Source organism: Aythya fuligula, chromosome 2 (genome assembly GCF_009819795.1).
Source record: "Aythya fuligula isolate bAytFul2 chromosome 2, bAytFul2.pri, whole genome shotgun sequence".
NCBI classification, from domain to species: domain Eukaryota; kingdom Metazoa; phylum Chordata; class Aves; order Anseriformes; family Anatidae; genus Aythya; species Aythya fuligula.
In genome coordinates this window covers 136,799,932-136,817,508 of record NC_045560.1, presented here as the reverse complement: position 1 = coordinate 136,817,508, position 17,577 = coordinate 136,799,932, and the positions used below count along the sequence as shown (strand labels likewise).

General features: G+C 40.0%; 2 protein-coding genes across 2 annotated transcripts in view; one reads left to right on the top strand and one right to left on the bottom strand.

The window, feature by feature from the left end:
• Positions 1-10,008, bottom strand: part of POP1 (POP1 homolog, ribonuclease P/MRP subunit) — a 30,570-nt gene extending 20,562 nt beyond the window's left edge. Inside the window, exons 1-9 of the mRNA XM_032182872.1 lie at positions 9,802-10,008; positions 7,682-7,864; positions 6,637-6,812; positions 3,828-4,076; positions 3,183-3,270; positions 2,694-2,869; positions 1,821-2,071; positions 1,606-1,699; positions 696-807 (exon numbers count right to left, since the gene is read on the bottom strand). Coding sequence (XP_032038763.1) covers positions 696-807; positions 1,606-1,699; positions 1,821-2,071; positions 2,694-2,869; positions 3,183-3,270; positions 3,828-4,076; positions 6,637-6,812; positions 7,682-7,864; positions 9,802-9,922 — 1,450 coding nt within the window. The 5' untranslated portion in view covers positions 9,923-10,008. The remainder of the gene's footprint in view (positions 1-695; positions 808-1,605; positions 1,700-1,820; positions 2,072-2,693; positions 2,870-3,182; positions 3,271-3,827; positions 4,077-6,636; positions 6,813-7,681; positions 7,865-9,801) is intronic.
• Positions 10,009-10,168: 160 nt separating this feature from the next.
• On the top strand, positions 10,169-17,214 carry RIDA (reactive intermediate imine deaminase A homolog). Its single transcript, XM_032181917.1, has 6 exons — positions 10,169-10,277; positions 13,092-13,197; positions 13,741-13,795; positions 14,590-14,658; positions 16,090-16,145; positions 16,531-17,214. The coding sequence occupies exons 1-6, from the start codon at positions 10,213-10,215 to the stop codon at positions 16,597-16,599; spliced, it is 420 nt and encodes a 139-aa protein (XP_032037808.1). The 5' UTR covers positions 10,169-10,212; the 3' UTR covers positions 16,600-17,214.
• Positions 17,215-17,577: the final 363 nt, after the last annotated feature.

The following is a 17,577-nucleotide window of genomic DNA, read 5'->3' as shown; positions in this document are numbered from 1 at the left end:
CAGACTCAAATTCATCCTTTATGTTTGGCACAACTCCTAAGCAACAAACCTTTCTTTTCTACTTTTCTTCCAGAGAAAGGAAAAAAAAAGGAATTAAGTTTTACCTCATCTTGCCCAATCTGAGGCCTAACTGCTTCAGACTGGAGAGCTTGAGTATAATTTGAGATCTAACACCACCAGCTCTTTATCTGTTTTCAGAGCTAGAAACTAAGATGTTGTTTACTTTGTATTTTACATCTCAGCCAAGTAAACAACTGTTTATTAGGAACAAAAACATGCAAGGCAAGACAAAATGCTTTCACTTTGAGCAGGAGTCTACCATGTTATCTGAGGAGGCAGTTTACAATTTACTGTCTTAAGTGTTTGTATGTGTGAGTGGTATAGTCCAACATAAATATATCCCATCAACAATTTCCAATCTAAGTTCACAAAGAAAAGAAACAAGACTTATTTGTTTAAGAGTTTGGACTACACAGAGGACATAATGTTCCCTTAAAAAAAAAATCAGCGTAGCTATCCTCAAATCTTTGACATGCCAGGGTAATTACCTAAGTACATGCTCACTGGCATCACTCCCTCGATCAAGAAAAAAAAAAAAAGCCTCTCCAAACCTATGCCAGCTTGTTAGCATGCCAGTTTTGACCGCTAGAACCTAAGAGTTTTCCCTTCCTCCCATATCACCAATCCCCAAATACCTTCTAATAGCTCAAAGACAGCAGTTTGACGTTGATGAAGAGATACTTTTTCAGAGTCCTTGCAGTTTTCTACCCACCAGTTATTCAGTTCTGATTCTGAATCTGCCATCTCCTGGAAAACAACACCATCTAATTAACTCAAGTAGTAATTTCGTATTTTCTATCAGTATGAATTCAATCTCAGTTTGCCTTAATCACTATGATTACTTTCTTCCGAATTTCAAACCAAAATCATTTTTTCCTGATGCAGCTTATTCCTATATTCCACTTTATAATACCCTCCAATAAGCACGTTCAATTTAACCTGTGCTCCAAAAGTAAACAAAGCAATCCACAATCCTTCCTAACTGTAGTCGGTAATTTTTTATACAAAGCCAGAGATTTCATGGCCTCCTCATGTTTGCTGCAAGAGACAAAAAAACTCCCACATTGAAACCACAGTGATGCTACATGCCAAGAGGTGCACAAGATACTAAATCCTGTAGGAATTATGCATTTGATTTAAAATGCAAGTCTTCTATACTTTTCGTGTCTTGCCTTACAGAGCGCTCTAGCTTGTTGCTTGAGAAACATGATCTATAGAATGCCAAGGAGAAAGTGAATTATTCTAGACCTGTCAACACAGTGTGTCACTACTAAACTTTCAGGGCCCACTCAATAGTGTCATATGATCCTGTTTCTAGTTCTATGTTCCTTCTACCCACACCTGAAATCCATATAGGTGTTCATCCTCAGATCAGTATCAGTTAAGGGGCTCAATACAGAGAAGCTAACAGAGTGAAAATACTTATTTTAAAGGCTAACATGCGTAATGCTAGACAATTTATGATTCTTTCTAGCCAAAAGAAGTTTGCACACCCCAAAAACCTTATTAAAGCTACAGTAGTATCCAACTTGCTATTTTCCTTACTGTTTGAAGCGAAGCAGCTTTCAGGGTCTCTGTAAGGACACAGTGTGACAGCGGGCCGATCAGTCGGTATCTGAGAATCTCCATAGTTCGATCACTGAAACAGAGGGAAGTTTCACCTGAGTGTCCACTTGTACAGCATGCTTCTTCCCCCAGTACTATGTTAAGCTATAATCCATCTATTAACTGGTTATAGGTAACAGTTTCTGTGAACAAACCTGATCACAACACCAGTAGTTTGCGAGATCCATGAGTAGGACTGCAATGGATCTCTAGTGCCATCACCAATTATTTTTTTCACTGGCACAGCTTTTTCTCCTTCTTTATCCTCTTTCTTTCTTTTTTTGCCAAGGCTCAGAACGACATCCATTTGTTCTTCCTCTTGAGCTGATGTTGTAGCTGGCTCAGGGATATAGACTTTTTCAGGCTCTAAACACTGAAAAATTTCTTTTAACTCGTTCAGTATGTCCTAAAGAAAAGTCAAAAGTTTGGATTAGGAGGATGAGCAGGGCATTACAAAGCTTAAACACAATTTTAAGAATTACACTCTAGCATTTTATTTTCTTACAAGGATTTAAGGGAATGATCTTCGTTCTGCTTAAGTCCATGCCTTACTATCAAGTGCTGTATGTAATATTGTTGCTAGAAAATTGTCACTCAAATTAACGGGAGAAAAATTGCAAATGTATAGTTGATTTACTGAAGGTCATAGCTAAGAAGCAGATTATGATTACCTGTGATGACAGTAACCAAAAAGCCTGTCATGGGTGGCAGTGGGAAGGAAGCAAATCAAGCAACAGCACATTGTGAACATACCCCAAAAAGCATCACTAGAAAACCCTGAACAAGCTCACAACAACAACAAAAAAAAAACAACTCAGAGGCATGAACCTCCCATACCATCTTTGTAAGAAGTTACAGAACACAAATATAGTCAGAGTGGAAACAGTGCTTTAATTTTTGATTCATAATTTTTAATTCTTAATTTTTAATTCCATCTCTCTCTTGTACACCTTTCAGGAAGTATCTCCAGCATAAGGAATAGACAAGGCATGAACAAACTGGAGTTCAACGCCGAAAAAACAAAATACCTGTTTGAGAGCTGGATGCATCCAGATCCATAACTGTCTGTTTTCAGACCCATCCCTGGGTTTCCAAATAAACGTAACGGGACCAAGCGCATCCTCAGGATAGCGATCTGCTCGGTAAAGATTCAGGGAACCCTGGAATCTTCCAGACAGGCAACGTGCCACTCTAAATGTTAATCCTGAAGAAGAAGATACTTAATGAAAAACAAAGCAACCTCTTGTTTAAGAAACAAAAAAGGAAGTTCAGTCTGGCTGTTAGGACAGTACCAAATAAAGAAGACAATAGTAATAAGTTTATTAAAAGGCAAATGAAAATAAGAAATTGTGGTCCTAGGAGAGGACATTTTAATCAGGTTTTTCAACCAAAAAATCACAACTAGGTATCAACTCTTATTACTTCTCAGATTGCTAGTACATTAAGAAGGAAAAAGCATGAGTCAACCTTTAGTCTGTTCAGAATCTTAACTTTATTTCAAACGAATTAAATTTTACCTGTGTCAACACTACATATTCGCGCAAGTTGCTTCAGAAGCTCATTCTCTTTACCAGTCAACTCCACGCAACAATAATATGATAAATCCTGAAACAACAGGATAGTAGTGAAGTGAGAATAACTCTTGAAAGTGAAGCCAGCAAGGAAAGATCAGATAGAGCTTTATGATTTACACTGCAGTTGTATTTTTTCATTCACTAAAATTTGAATCAACGAGAAAACATTTTCCTTTCTAACTTAACATTGATAGTCACAGGACAGATGTCTGGCATTTCTCATTCAAGGACCAACCTTCCCCTTGAAGCAAGGGATCAAAAAGGTCACACAATAAAGCATCTGTCTTCAACAGCACCCTTCTCAGGAAGGAGAAACAGGGATTCATTTAATTTCTAAGCTTTTATGGTTGAAAATGGAGTATTTCAGTCATAGTTACCTTTTTAATACATAAGACTCTTCCATAGGCTCACCTTGGTCTCTTTGATGCTCTCCACCTTTCATTGCAGTTATGAAATTATTCAGTTCATAGCTAGCAGTTATTAACAGCTGACACAACATTACTTCAAAGAGACAGAAACACTCGTAACTGAACAGTTGATTACTTCAACTTGGCAAAATAACAAAGAAAACAGATGCAAACATGGTACCTGAAGAAGACAGTGATTTGTCATGGCTCGGTAGCAAGCCCTGTAGCACTTCTCTGTAGGGCTGTTTCCTAAGCAGTATCCCCATTTTTTTACCATATGAAATCTCTTTGCATGCCAAATATGTGTTTCCAACCAAATATTCTTTCTTTGTCTGCGATTAAACTCTGCTACCAAATTCCCGTGGCGCCTTCTAGCTTTGCGACATTTAGTCTTCGACTGTTCTTTTTTCTGATGTACAGCCTTCTCCGCCTGTTTTTTAAAAGAGAGAACATCGAAGTAAATCTCAAAAGGACAAACTTCTGTTGAAGATAAAGGTTAACATATACAAGGATACAGGAAGCACTTCCATAATCTAAGCTATACTTTATCCTGATGTTATTTCTCCATAATTCTACCTTCTCATTTGAGGATAACTAACAGATGGAAATTTTATATGCAAGCCCCATCCATATGAGAATATCAAAGTTGGACTTGAACCCACAGTTAAACCAAAATCCCCAGACATTCAGAAACTTACATGTGAACAGGAAGATCTCTTGGGTGGTGAGGCCCTGGCACAGGCTGCCCAGAGAAGCTGTGGATGCCCCATCCCTGGAGGTGCTCAAGGCCAGGCTGGATGGGGCTTTGGGCAACCTGGGCTGGTGGGAGGTGTCCCTGCCCATGGCAGGGGGTTGGAATTAAATGATCCTTCAGGTCCCTTCCAACCCAAACCGTTCTGTGATTCTGCTACTTCCTGCGTGAAGTTTTTGGCCAACATCAGTATACCCACATGAACAAAAGAACATGATACTTGGAAAACCTCAAAATCTGAGCTTGTACAGAAGCAGTACTCAAATACTGGCAGGTAGGACCTGAGGATACTCAGAGTCTCTACAATGTGTAAAAGCAAACAAGGAAAGGCCCTTGGTAACATCAAACTAAATTGCTGATTACAACCCAGTCAAGAACAGAATCACTAAGAGCGAATGCATGGCTGAAGAGGAAGGCTTGCCTCTCAAGTTTTTATTTGTCTTTCTGTGAAGAGAAGTGGCAGAAAGAAATAGGGACTACAGGGCAAAAATAAATAAATAAATAAACGAACAAACTAATTAATTATTAGATTAATTAACTAGATTAATTAAATTAATCTAAATAAATAAATAAATGCTTCTTAGGATGTCCACTGTGCATTTGCCAAGAAATGGTTGATGGCAGACCACTGGTTTTAAGGGCAACAGCAGAGAAAAGAGAATACTAGAAAGTCACTGAGCAGAGGGAACACTGACATGACCCACGATGTCGAGACAGAAAGGCACAGAAGAATAAACCAAGTTCCAAGTCACAATCAGACTTATCTGATGGCCTGCAGAAAAGGTAAAAGAAGCCACTGGGCCAATAATACATAACTGATTTGTTCAGAAAGACAGCTAGAGGAAAAAGTGATGTGGTACCGTAGACAAAAAATGCATGTCTTCAAGCTTGTGATGAGGTAAGAGAGAGTCTAGGTAAGTTTTTGCATGAAAGTGGTCACATTAAAGGATCTAAGGAAACAAAGAAAGTGCTGCAGAATCAGAACAGTAACTTTGAAGAAGCAGACTTCAAACACTGAAAACTAATAGACAGAACCTTTAGAAAGGGAAATGGCTCAGAAGACACAAAAGCTCCAAGAAATCATGAAACAAAAAAAACATTTAAGCACACAAACTATGCCAAAAGACCTGAAGAGACAGAATATAGAAGAAATGCAGCTGCATGACCTCAAAAATCCATGAATCATACAAGTGAAAATAAGGATGGGTAACAGTGAGTATATACAGAGAAGTTAGAAATGCTTCCACGTGAAATGAGTTAATGAATTAGGACACAAAAGAACCAAATATAAACATGAAAGAAATCTAGATTAACAAGGACAGAGCAGTAACCACGCAAAGCAGCCCATGCTGCTTATGCCAAACTGCATAAAATCTCATCATGACTAACAAAGCAAAAAGAATGCCAACCAGAGCAATAAAAAAAAAAGACATGCAGGTTATGAAGATCTAATAAACCACACCCTAAGGAACATGAGCAGAAGTACTTGAAGCAATTTCTGAATCATGAATCTTCAGGAACTCAGGAGGAAGGGGTAAGGTCTCAACCTTAACACACAGAAAACTTATCAAGCAAACTCATCTTATCATTTTAAGAAGTGTCCAGAAGAAGTATAGTGATCAGAGAAAAACATCAGAGTCAGACTTATACCTTTTTTTTAAAATACAGATGAACGCCATACTGGATTAGGAGCAAGTAACTACACAGGAGCATTCTGACTCAATGCTGAGATACTGCTGCTCCAAAATGAGTTTCATGAGCAACCAGGAATACCCATTAGCAGGTCTGAAGCTGCACACAGCTGCCAACTACTCCAGCGAATGTCTGAGCTGTAAAATAGAACAACTGCAGGAATGAGCTGTGCTGGTTTGAGTCCAGCAGGGTCACAGCTCAAAGCAGTGGTGGGGTGCAAGCTAGGCAGGTGTTATTCAGGACTCCTGGGGCCTAGATTCACTGCCCAAACAAACCCTCCTGCAAGTAAGGGTTCTATCACTAGTCCAGTAACTTTTCAAGTCGTCCAATAATCACAAAGCCGAGTTGTTAGTAAGATCTACTTGAGCTACCATCTAAAACTGAGATGTTTCTGCATTTTGGATCCAAGTATCAGCCAAAGTTTGTGTACCTACAGAAAATTTGCTGACCAGCTCAGGTCTAAACATTAATAAATGTACAGCTGAACACCGTACATCAGCTATGCCCATGATACAGTTTATCAAATACAACCAGAACACGCTTATACCTCTTTTCTGGCAATCTCCTGCAGCCTCCTGGGTAGGCGTTTAATGTTGTGACTCATAGCTCGCCTTCGCATCTGCCTAGGTAGCGTCTGGAAAACTAGAGAGTTTGAAGACTTCTGCGTAACTGCTTTCAACATGGCTTTCATCTCAGCAGCACGAGCTTCAGCAAAGGTAGACACTGCAATGGAAAGAACTGTATCAGAGCATGACAAATGGCAAAAATCAAAGGTGACACTACACAAATTCCTGAACTCCAGCAGAGTATTTCTGCTACATCCATCTGATGACTTGCTGAAATAAAAGAAAATACTGTGTACTGTCTATAGCTGAAGTAATAACTATTCTTTAGATATTCTGAAGCTTACATATTTATTTAAGCACATACTTGGACATGAATGAATCTAAAAAGCCGTGGTGTAACCAACAAGTTTTATTTGTATCAAGTACTTCTTTACTAGATTAGAATAGCAATGTTTTCAGATGGTACTCAAAGAGATGTAAAAACTTCTTCATGGAAAAACAGGAAGCAGTAATCATATTACATACTGTTTTAAAATGATCAAATACAGAGCCAGAGGTTGATTTTGTTTTATTCTTACAGAAATGTATTCATTATCATAGCACCGCCACATTTTGAAAAACTAATTTGTCTCTTTGTTCTCCTACACAAATATTCTGTTTGAAGAAAAGCCGTCTCTAACTCACATCGTGAGCATAAACAGTTTCACTGGCTACATTAAAAACAGATGACTGTCAGCACTCATTTTATTGGTAAACAGAAAGCAAAATGCACACCCCTCATCACAAGTAAGTGCAATTTTTCAACTTGGAAGTCTGAAAGGACTCACTGAACAACATCTGGTCGTTCATTCTGGTACACAAGTATATCTGTATTTTGGAGAAAATCAGGAAAAACTGAAGTCCAAGTGAACACACCAAACACAGCATCGGTTCTGATTTTTGCTATTTCACAAAACCAAAGGCAGACAGCAGACAAATAACAGCAGGTTGCCCTGGAAATTGTGGCCTTTTTTTGTATATACAAACCTGTTATGTATCTAGGTATTTCCTCAGAAGCACCCTGGTGTCCTCCTTGCCATCCTCCTCTTCCTCTGCCTCGCTCTCCTCTGTTTTGTTCTCTGGGAAAATACTGGTCTTTCCTGTAGGGAGGCCCGGATGACTGATGCGAAAATTTCTGCTGTTGATACTGCTGCTCGGAATGAAAATCTCCTGAAGGGTTTAGAAACGAACAGAGGTAACAGAAACACACAGTCAACAGATAAATGCTAAACCATCCTTTGTAGTAAGATTGCAGTACACATTCCTCCAACTGTATTTAACATGTACTGAAAAAGCCATGAGGAAACAGAATTAAGTTCTTTTTCATCAGAATAAACAAAAAAATTGTGCTGCCCAGCAGCGAGCAGCAAAAGATTCAGGAGCTTTTACACATTTTAAGAGTGGTACCCAACACAGACTTTGCCTCCAATACTCTATCCGGCCTAATACGAAAGACCTGATCAAAATCAGCCTATACTGACTGCATCAGTAGCAATTCTTATTTTTGTCTAGTTAGGGTTTTAGTATGACACCAGCAAAGGTAATATTTTACCCATAACCATACGATTTTTGTCTGGTATCTTCTAGCTTAAGAAAGTCTCATGCATGTATTTCCATTACAGCAGTAAATAAATTCAGCAGGATTCATTTATGTTGGTGCAGTAAGTTACAGTGTACATTTTTCTGGTACAGGCATCTAAATCAACATCAAAATCAAATAAATCACTGCACCAAGTGAAGTACTAGTAGGAACACAGGGCTGTACAGTTCAGGGAGCCCCTCCACTGACAATCACCCTGTGTGTCAGGGGGAACAGGCAGCAGTTTTCACGTTGATGAGCTTCTTAAACAACTTTAACGTATTGTCCCATTAATTTTGCTACTGGCATGAGGAACACACAGCCAGAAACAGATTCACCTCCAGTAGCTTCAATTTAAATGAGCTTAGAGCAGCAAGGAACCTCCCTCTTCTGTTTCAAGCAATCATGAAGCTGAAATTTCACGTTCTGCAACAATGCTGTTCCGGCTCCTGTAACCAGCTAAGAAGCAACCACATTATACAACAGCACAGCAATTCAAATGGAATATGTATATATATATATATATATATACATACATATATATACATACATATATATACACACATATATACGTTTTGGGATAGAAAGAAAGTATGTTCTCATGTGGAATAATTCCCTGATCTGAGTTTGCCACGTGGCTGGGAGCAGCACCATCCAGACAGTGAGGTGAGGGTGGGGAGGAAGTAGCTGGGAGAGAGGGACGGAGGCTGGAGTCAACAAATTTGTGGAAACCTACAGCACAAATCAACTGAAAGAAGAGAGCTGAATGGCAAGTAACTCATATCACAAACACACTCATATCACGAACTTCCACTGTTAAGTTAGCCTAAAAATGGAGACACCGAGTATTTTAATAAGATGGAAGAAGAGTGTTTCTAAGGGTAGTGTCTGATTTAATACCTAAAGAAAAATCAGATGATTTCAGGAATTACATAGACTCATAGTTTTATAGTTTTATAGTTTTATAACTCCTCTGTATTTTTTTTCTTTGTTTCTACAGAACTAGCTCCATAAAACCAAGACACTCACTAACACTGCAGAATAAAACCAAGAAACCAAGATACTCACTAACACTACAGAATAATGCTATGTGCATGCTATTCAGCAGGACTGAAGATTATAACCATATAGTTTTTTAAATTCCCTGCTAAAAGAGAAAGGCAGAAAACAGCGCTTAATCTGATAGCACTGCTTTAACAACATTGCAAACCCCTCAGCCTGGGCTGGCCGTAATTTGCTGCATCATCCTGTCTGCCTCAGCACCATCCCCTCGATATGCACTTAAACATCATTTTTTCACCCCAAAACAGAGAGGCAACGCCTCAACCTCAGAATGCTGCGCTCTTTGTATATTTTTTCCCCAAAATAACATAGGTTAAAATAAAAAAAAAAATCTAAGCATGACTGAGGCACGTGGTCCAGGCTGTGAGGTGACACACGCAGACCAGGGGGCAGCGGGCAGGTCCCCCCTGAGGGGGCACTGAGGGGACCCTGAGGGGATCCTGAGGGGACCCTGAGGGGGCCGTACCTGGGGGCGGGCAGGGCCTGGGGCCGCCGGCGGGCACAGGCCCCGGCTCGGCGGGCATGGTGACGCTGACCGGCTGGTTCCTCATCTTCTTGGCCCGCTTCTTCTCCCTCGCACCGGACATGACCGCAGGGGCTGAAAGGACACGCACGGAGCAGGGGGGGGAGGACAACTCCCGGTGCCGGTACCGGCCCCGCCGCACGCCGCCGCCTCGCCTCACCGCACGCCGCCTGGCGAGTGCGCATGCGCGCCGCGCCAAAGCCACCCTCCCCGGACTACATCTCCCAGAAGCCCCTGCGGCGCGGGGCGGGCTGCGGGGAGGGGAGGGGGGAGAAGGGAGAAGGGGAGGGTAAAAGGGGAGGGGGGGTCAGAAGGTGGCGGGTGGCAGAGGAGAGGAACGGATTAGGGGCAGCCATGGCGAGTCTGGTGAAGAAAATAATCAGTACTGCCAAGGCTCCCGCTGCGATGGGTCCCTACAGGTGTGCCCTGGCTGGGGGTAGCGGGCTTTGCCCCGTGGGAGGCTGTGGGGTGGTTTTTGGGGTGCTTGTGGGGAGGTTGAGAGGTTATGGGGTGGTTTTGGGGGGTTATAAGGGGGTTACGGGGTGGTTTTGGGGTGGGTGGACCTGTCCCTGGGGGTGGTGGGGCCGGTGGGGTCCCGGGACCCCTGAGGAGAGTGGGTCTGGAATGGCACCGGGAGCTTCAGCCCGCCCGCGGGGCTCCCTAAAATGTCCGCCCGGGAGGCACCGGGGGAGCAAAGTTCATAGATTTTAAAAATAATCCCCCAAAAGGCTTGTCTTTGCTATTTAGATCAGAAAACTTATTCCTGTAGACTTATGTCTAAGGTACTGAGTGGGTTTTACCGGTGTTTTCTAAGGGTTCCTAGTCATGCATTCTGGGCATGTTAGGCTTGGTTTCCCATTTAAACACAGGCTCCTTAGGTTTTAAAACTACTTGTAGCATCCTGATGCCTCCAAAAGCATTATCTGTCTCCGTTCCTGTGAAAATGAACGCTCTGAACCTCAAGCTGGATGTTCCCGATAGGAATTGTAAAGATGGAAAAGTACCAAGGGTAGAGGCAGAGAGAGCCCCACGACCTAAAGGTTAACTTCTGGTGGATGGCAGCCAGGGGCTCGGCATCGCTCCTACAGGGCACCTGGGACAGGGAAAGCAACAGCTCCTCAGCTGCACACACACCCACTGGCTTAGCCTTTAACATAGCCCTCAACTTCTGCTGTGGATTAACTGCACTCCTGTGTTTTGTGCTTGTTGGTAGTTCTTGCTGAAATGCTTCTTACTATGCAGCCTGCTACTGGTATGGTAGGTCTAACATCAATAAGTTTATCAATAACTTAGTTAATCGAGTTCCAGTCAGCTTTTCAAAGTCCAGCGAGCAAAAATTGCACAAGAAAAAAAACTGCTGTGTTTCTGCTCTGAGCATGGGAACAGGGGAAGGAGGGCTTAATGTAGAGGGAAGGTTTGGGGTCTATGGGCTGCGTTCCTGGTTCTGCTGCAGCCTTCCAGGGTGCTACTTTTACCATATTTTGTATTCCCTTTATTGAGCAGCAGAGATGTTATTCTTATATTAATCTACAGCCCTTTGGGTAAAGACAACCTGACTTTTTTTTGTGAATTGTTACTGGTGTCAGTGAATAGGGGGTTCCACTGCGAAGCGTACAAGGGAAAAGAAAGTCAAGGAGCAGAGGAATCTGTAAGGATGCTGCTGGTCTGTCAGCAGCAGAAGAAGCCTTCCAGGTATTGGAAGGCTTCAGTATGCTTTTTCTTTTTTTTTTTTTTTTGCTCTCCCCAGTTATTCATGATTTGGGATTGTCCAAAGGTCAGTTAGGATAAATGTTTTTTGGTGTCATTTGCTTTATAATAAGCAGGTTAAGACAATCTCAATTTTTTATCAGAGAGCTAATATCTCCTTGTTGTGTGGTTCTCCACACAGGAAACAGAAGCATGAGCTTGTGGTCTGAGGGCCTGTTCCTCAAACAAAGCACGATATGCTGAGAAAGAAAACAGTTAACTGTTTTTTTTTTTTTTTTTTTTTAAAGAAGAATCTGTGTTGTGCTCATGCACGCATTTCCTATCTAGGCTGCATCAGCTAGAAAACTATTTCTTCTGCTAGTTTCTCTTTAAATGGTATAATTTTGTCTTATCCCAGTTCAGGTAGTTGCTGATGGCAGAGAATAATAACAATGTAAGATATGTTACTCCATTGGATAAATTACTGGCTTTTTTTCCATAATGGAATTGTAGGGGAATGTGGGACAGGGGTTTTTACCTGGACAGGGAAGATGGGAGTGATGGCATTGTCCAGATTGCTTAACTGTAATAATTTTACTGAGTCCCTAAATTAGGTTAGGCCCATGTAAAGTCAATGGATTGAGCAATTAAGAGATGTAGTAAAAACTGAAAGAATGGCTTTCTTTCTCCACTGACATAAAAGGGAAGCTAAGCTGCTAATTTAGGTAGTTCAGGGAGGTGCGTATCTCCAGTTTGTGTAACTTCAGGGACTTGTTCAGCTGTTAGAACAATAAATTTTCTTGTGGAATGGGTAGAGATAAGAAAAATGGTGTTGACACACCATAAACATTTTGAGAAGACCCTTTCTTTAATTTCTTTATGAAATATTTTTAGCTATCAGCTGGAGGGATGTAAACTATGTCTCTTGTATAATTGATGGTTTAAGTCTTTGTTTTAATCTCTTAATTTTGTGGTAATTAAAGATGTTAATAATTGCTAACTCGACTTCATACCTGATGTTTACATAGAAATGGTTAGCAAATAGCTCGAATTCTGCAGTCTTCTGAGCTAACCCAGCCAATGGGTCACTCGGGTTATGTGGTGCAAAGGAGAGGGATTGCTCTTGGGACAGATACTCTGCCTCCCACCATTTATCTGCAGTGCTGTGTTAGTGTTGTGTTGCTGCACTTATCCCTTCCTGAGAACCAGGGTTTGTTAGCTCAAAGACAGAGCTATGCTGTCTTTCATGGGTGGTTCAGTCCCAGCTGAACCAAACTCTTACAGATTGTACACACAGCTCATGTCTAAACTTGTGCACGCGTAACCCGTGGCACCAAGCAGCGTGGTTTAGTGATGGAACTCAGCAGGTCAGACTTGCTATTTTTGAAGATCTTTTCCAACCTAGATGGTTCTCTGATAACCTATATTTCCAAGATATTACAAATGGCTGAAGAAAACGTGAAACGTGCTTACAAGGGAGTGCTTTGGAATAGTTAAATGTTTTTGGTGGGGAAGTTTTCAACAGTAAATGTCTCTTCTGTTTTCAGCCAAGCGGTGCTTGTAGACCGGACCATGTACATTGCAGGACAGATTGGTATAGAGCCTTCCAGTGGGCAGCTTGTCTCCGGAGGTGCAAAGGAAGAAGCTAAGCAGGTAAGATGTGTTCTGGCAATAACCTTTTAATGGCTTGTGCTTTTTTAAATGTAGACTGATGAGAAATTGTAGAATCCTAAAGAGCACATTGCACATCCTCCAAGGTGAGGTAAAATAAGAAGCAATTTCATCCCATCCCTGTCATTTTCCATCCAAACAACCTTGGAGGTCAAGGGAGGAATCTATTTCAAGTAGGAAAGAATCAATGTTTTGAACAAAGGTTTGACCCCAGTGGCTTGAGTGGGGGGAAGATTTGTTCCCCCAGCAGCAAAGAAGCTGTGTGAGTAGTTAGGATGAGATTGAGCTGCATCCTGCATTTGCATGTAATGAATGGATGGGGGTTTATTAGATGTTCCCTTTCATTAATTTACTTTTTAATCTATTTCTGTTTTTTTTTTTTTTTTTTTTACTCACTGATGACTGTTGAAGGCTTGCTGGGTGAACTACAACGTGGATCTGTAGCTAGATTACAACTCATGTTTACGTACTTACCTAAATACAACCTTGCTGATATTTAAATATTTTTATCTGATTTCTCATTAGGCTCTAAAGAACATGGGAGAAATCCTGAAAGCTGCAGGCTGTGACTATGGCAATGGTAGGTGCTGTTATGAGGATGGCAAACAAGTCATTATTTTCACATCAATTAAAAAAAAGTGACCTCTAAAATAAAATAAACCTTTTTGCTAAATATACAGTTGTTATAAATAGCTATAAAGGGAAAAAATCAACGTGCAAGTCTTTATGTGATGGGTATCAATGGGACACTAGCTTTTCCCCAGAGTTTCTGACCATAATACTAACTTTTTTTGATTCTAACTGAAGAAGCTCAGGTGTAGATAGAGCTGCAATTGACTACAGGCATTTTAAATGTCCTAGACCTTACTTCTGGTAAAAGCAGGTTTATGTCTGTTGTATTCATGTTCTAGGCACTTTCATTACCTGGTCTTTTGAAGCGGAATCTAATAGTGGAGCCAAATCAGGATTAATATTAGTTTAGGCAGTCATGGGTAAAAAATTCTAGCATAGACTGTATCTTCAGTCATTTTATGGACTCTTTTTGGCAGCAGATATTATATATATTTTTTTGCCAACAGTTGGCTTACAATAGCTTTCTTAAATCAACCTGCTTCATCAGTTAGGTGCCTTTTAGAATTGGGCTTCATAATGGAATTTAAAACAGTCACTTTCAAAGCAGGCCAGGAATATATAATTCCTTATAGTTTTATGTACTAACTATTAAGATACTTTTTTTTAGGTATTTCTGTAGGTGGTAGCTCTAATGGTCAATATCTGTTTGGAAAACTTTTCAAGATGTTTATAATATTTGAGATACATTCATGGAATAAAAGCAAGAAACTCACAAAATAACTGCAGTTATGTAATTTCTAGTTGTGAAGACTACGGTTTTGATGGCAGACATGAAGGACTTCAATGATATTAACGATATTTACAAACAATGTAAGTGTTTTTTTTGTTTGTTTTACCATTATGGCTTGTAGAACTAATTACACTTGCTGTAAGCAGTGTTTTAATGACTCAGGTGATTTAGTTCCACGTTATTAGGGATTTCATGAGAAATACAACATTAAATCAAAGCAATTTACTTGCAAACACCCAAACAAGTACAGCTGAATTTCATATGGACTCATGTCCTACCATCCCACTAACTTTTCATATGAAAATCAACCCTACAAGTTAATCTTCTACTTCTTTTTGCTTTGATAGACAGTCTGTTTTTCCTAATATAATTCTGTTGTAGGCAGCCTTAAAATGCTTAATTTCAGGTTGTATATTTTTATTTCTTTAAATCTCTATCTTTTAATAATTTCTGTGCTATTGTTATGGGACAAAGCTCGCTTATGAGGATGAGTCACCCTTCTGCACTTCAGAATACAAGAATAGTGCTGGGTTAAACAAACTGAATGTAAGCTGAAGTAGGTGATTTGTGAGCCATGTTGTGCAGAAGAATTTGGGAGGCTCTGCACATAAGTTCCTTATTTATGTAGGTTTGGGTCTTAATTAGATAGTAACATCTGGTCCTGAATAAAGTCTTTTATTCATGAGCTATCGGTACAGTCTTCTGCATTTCAAGATGGAATTGTGTGTGTTTAAGTGGAGGAAAAACCGACCAGCTGGATACTTAGCTACTTGTTGCCAAACAGACCTCCTACCTGTTGTTCAGGAAAGCTGTTGTTGCTGTTCTTTGATGTGAGTTACTAACTTTGTTAGTGCAGGAGCATGGAAGTGCCATTTCTGAGCCTAGCGTTAACTCTCACTAGAAAAACTTATATTTAATTATGCAAATTCAGCTCATATCTTGACTGATAGCCTTTTCTTCCTGTTATTTTAGTATGCTTGAGCTCTGGGCCTAATTGGGAATGGAGGACTAAGTCAGGGCCTATTTTGTCTGCCTTCCTTTGATATGAGCAAGGTTTACCCCTGGTAATTCTACACAAATCTGGGATCTCTTCTCATGACTCCTGCCACTGTTTCTCCTTCTTGCTCTATCTGTGAAAGAGCCCTCTCCCACTCTCCAGTCTTTGCACTGGCTGATCACCATTCTGGTTCAATATTGCTGTTTCAGCCAAGTTGGTGTCAAACCCATGTAGTGTCAGCAGAGTGCAAGTTATCCCTGTCCACTAGATCACAATTGAAGCTGCCTTCTTGATGATGAACAGTAGCTTGTTGAGATACTAGAACAGTCAGTGATATAATTTTAAAAAAAAAAGAGGATGTGGGTGGAGAAGAAAGCTGGGACAGAAGCTTATCTGTCTTGTCTAATTGAACCTGAAACCATTCTAGTGACTGCATTTTATACAGATGACTTAGAACCGTGTGGTTTATCAAGCAAAGTTAAATGATTAGTGGATGGTTTTGTTTCAATTACAGTCTTCAAGTCCAATTTCCCAGCCAGAGCAGCCTATCAAGTTGCTGCTTTGCCAAAAGTAAGTGTCACTTTAAGTACTTGCTTCTGAAACATTATGGCAACTTTTCTTCTGTAATAGCTTCAATTATAATTATTTTATTGAATAAAATAGTATTTTCTTTTAAGTATGCTGGTCTTATTCCCCCATACAAGAGTTCTGAAATGAGATACCTTGCTCTGTAATGGAAGATGGCTGCAACTGTAGAAGTGAGGGTTTCTGGTATGTAAGGAAGAGTAAAGTGAATTTTCAATGGTAACATTGCTAAATCAGTAATACCACTGTCAGAAATACAATCCCCTTAAAATGTCGCTCTTTGTTCTTATCAGGTCATGTTATATATCCAATTGCTTCGTAAAATAGATGCTTTAAATTCCTAATATGTTTCTTTATTGCTGTCTCACAGGGTGCCCGAGTTGAGATTGAAGCTATTGCCATCCAAGGACCCATCCAGGATGTTTCAGCCTCCCTATAAGGAAAGGCTGAGTATCCTACACCTAGGACAGGTGCTTTCTTCCAGATCGTGGCCTTGCGGTCTATAAAATACAAGCTTGTATAAAATACAAGCTTACCCAGAAACACATGGAAGCACTACTAAAATCCATTGAGCCTGGTCATAGAGCAGGGGCCTTATGTTGTGATGGTGACAAGGTATTCAGATACTGAAGTACTCATTTTAGGTGGATGTATGACAGTTACACTGTGGGTGATCTGGACATGGAAAACTAATGACTTGTAACAGTAGGTTTTTAGTAATTATTTTAAATAAGAAAAAGGTCAGAAATGAAAAATAGAATACTTGAATTAGTATACATTTTCACTTCCGTGTTTTGGAGAATTCTGTTGTATTAACTTCTAAACTATCTTAAACGCTTTCTTTACAGAATAGATTAGTGTTGGAAGTTGCTCACATCTTGTTCATAAAGAAGTGATTTCTTAGGAGGGTGAATATTCATTTCAGAAAGAAGAAAATGATGCTTCTCTGAAATAATGTCCTCATAGTTGTAAATCACCTACAAATGAATCTACCTGCAGCCTTTTTCATAGTCTTTCTCATACTAATTCAACTTTTACTATATTGTGGTGAGGGGAAAAAAGACATTCCAATTGTATGAGGGAAAACATCCTGTTTAATAACAATAAATGATAATTATATCTTTAAAAATGTGCTTGTCTTTTCTAGGAACAACCTTTTTTTGTTCTCCTGATAATGCTTTTATGCTCTATTACAAAGGAAGTCCTGATTTTGCTTCTTCAATAAGAAATTATAAACCTATTCTTTTGGTTTGAATTACCTATTACCTAATAGCAAAGGATGAAAAATCCTTCAAGACAAAGTTTTCCGCTACCATAGCATTACAGTTCTTGGCATTTTTCTCTCTGCCATCAAGAACAGAAGCATCTGTTTGGTGGGGTGTTTAAGCAATACTGGTGGTGATAGTAAGTTACTCTA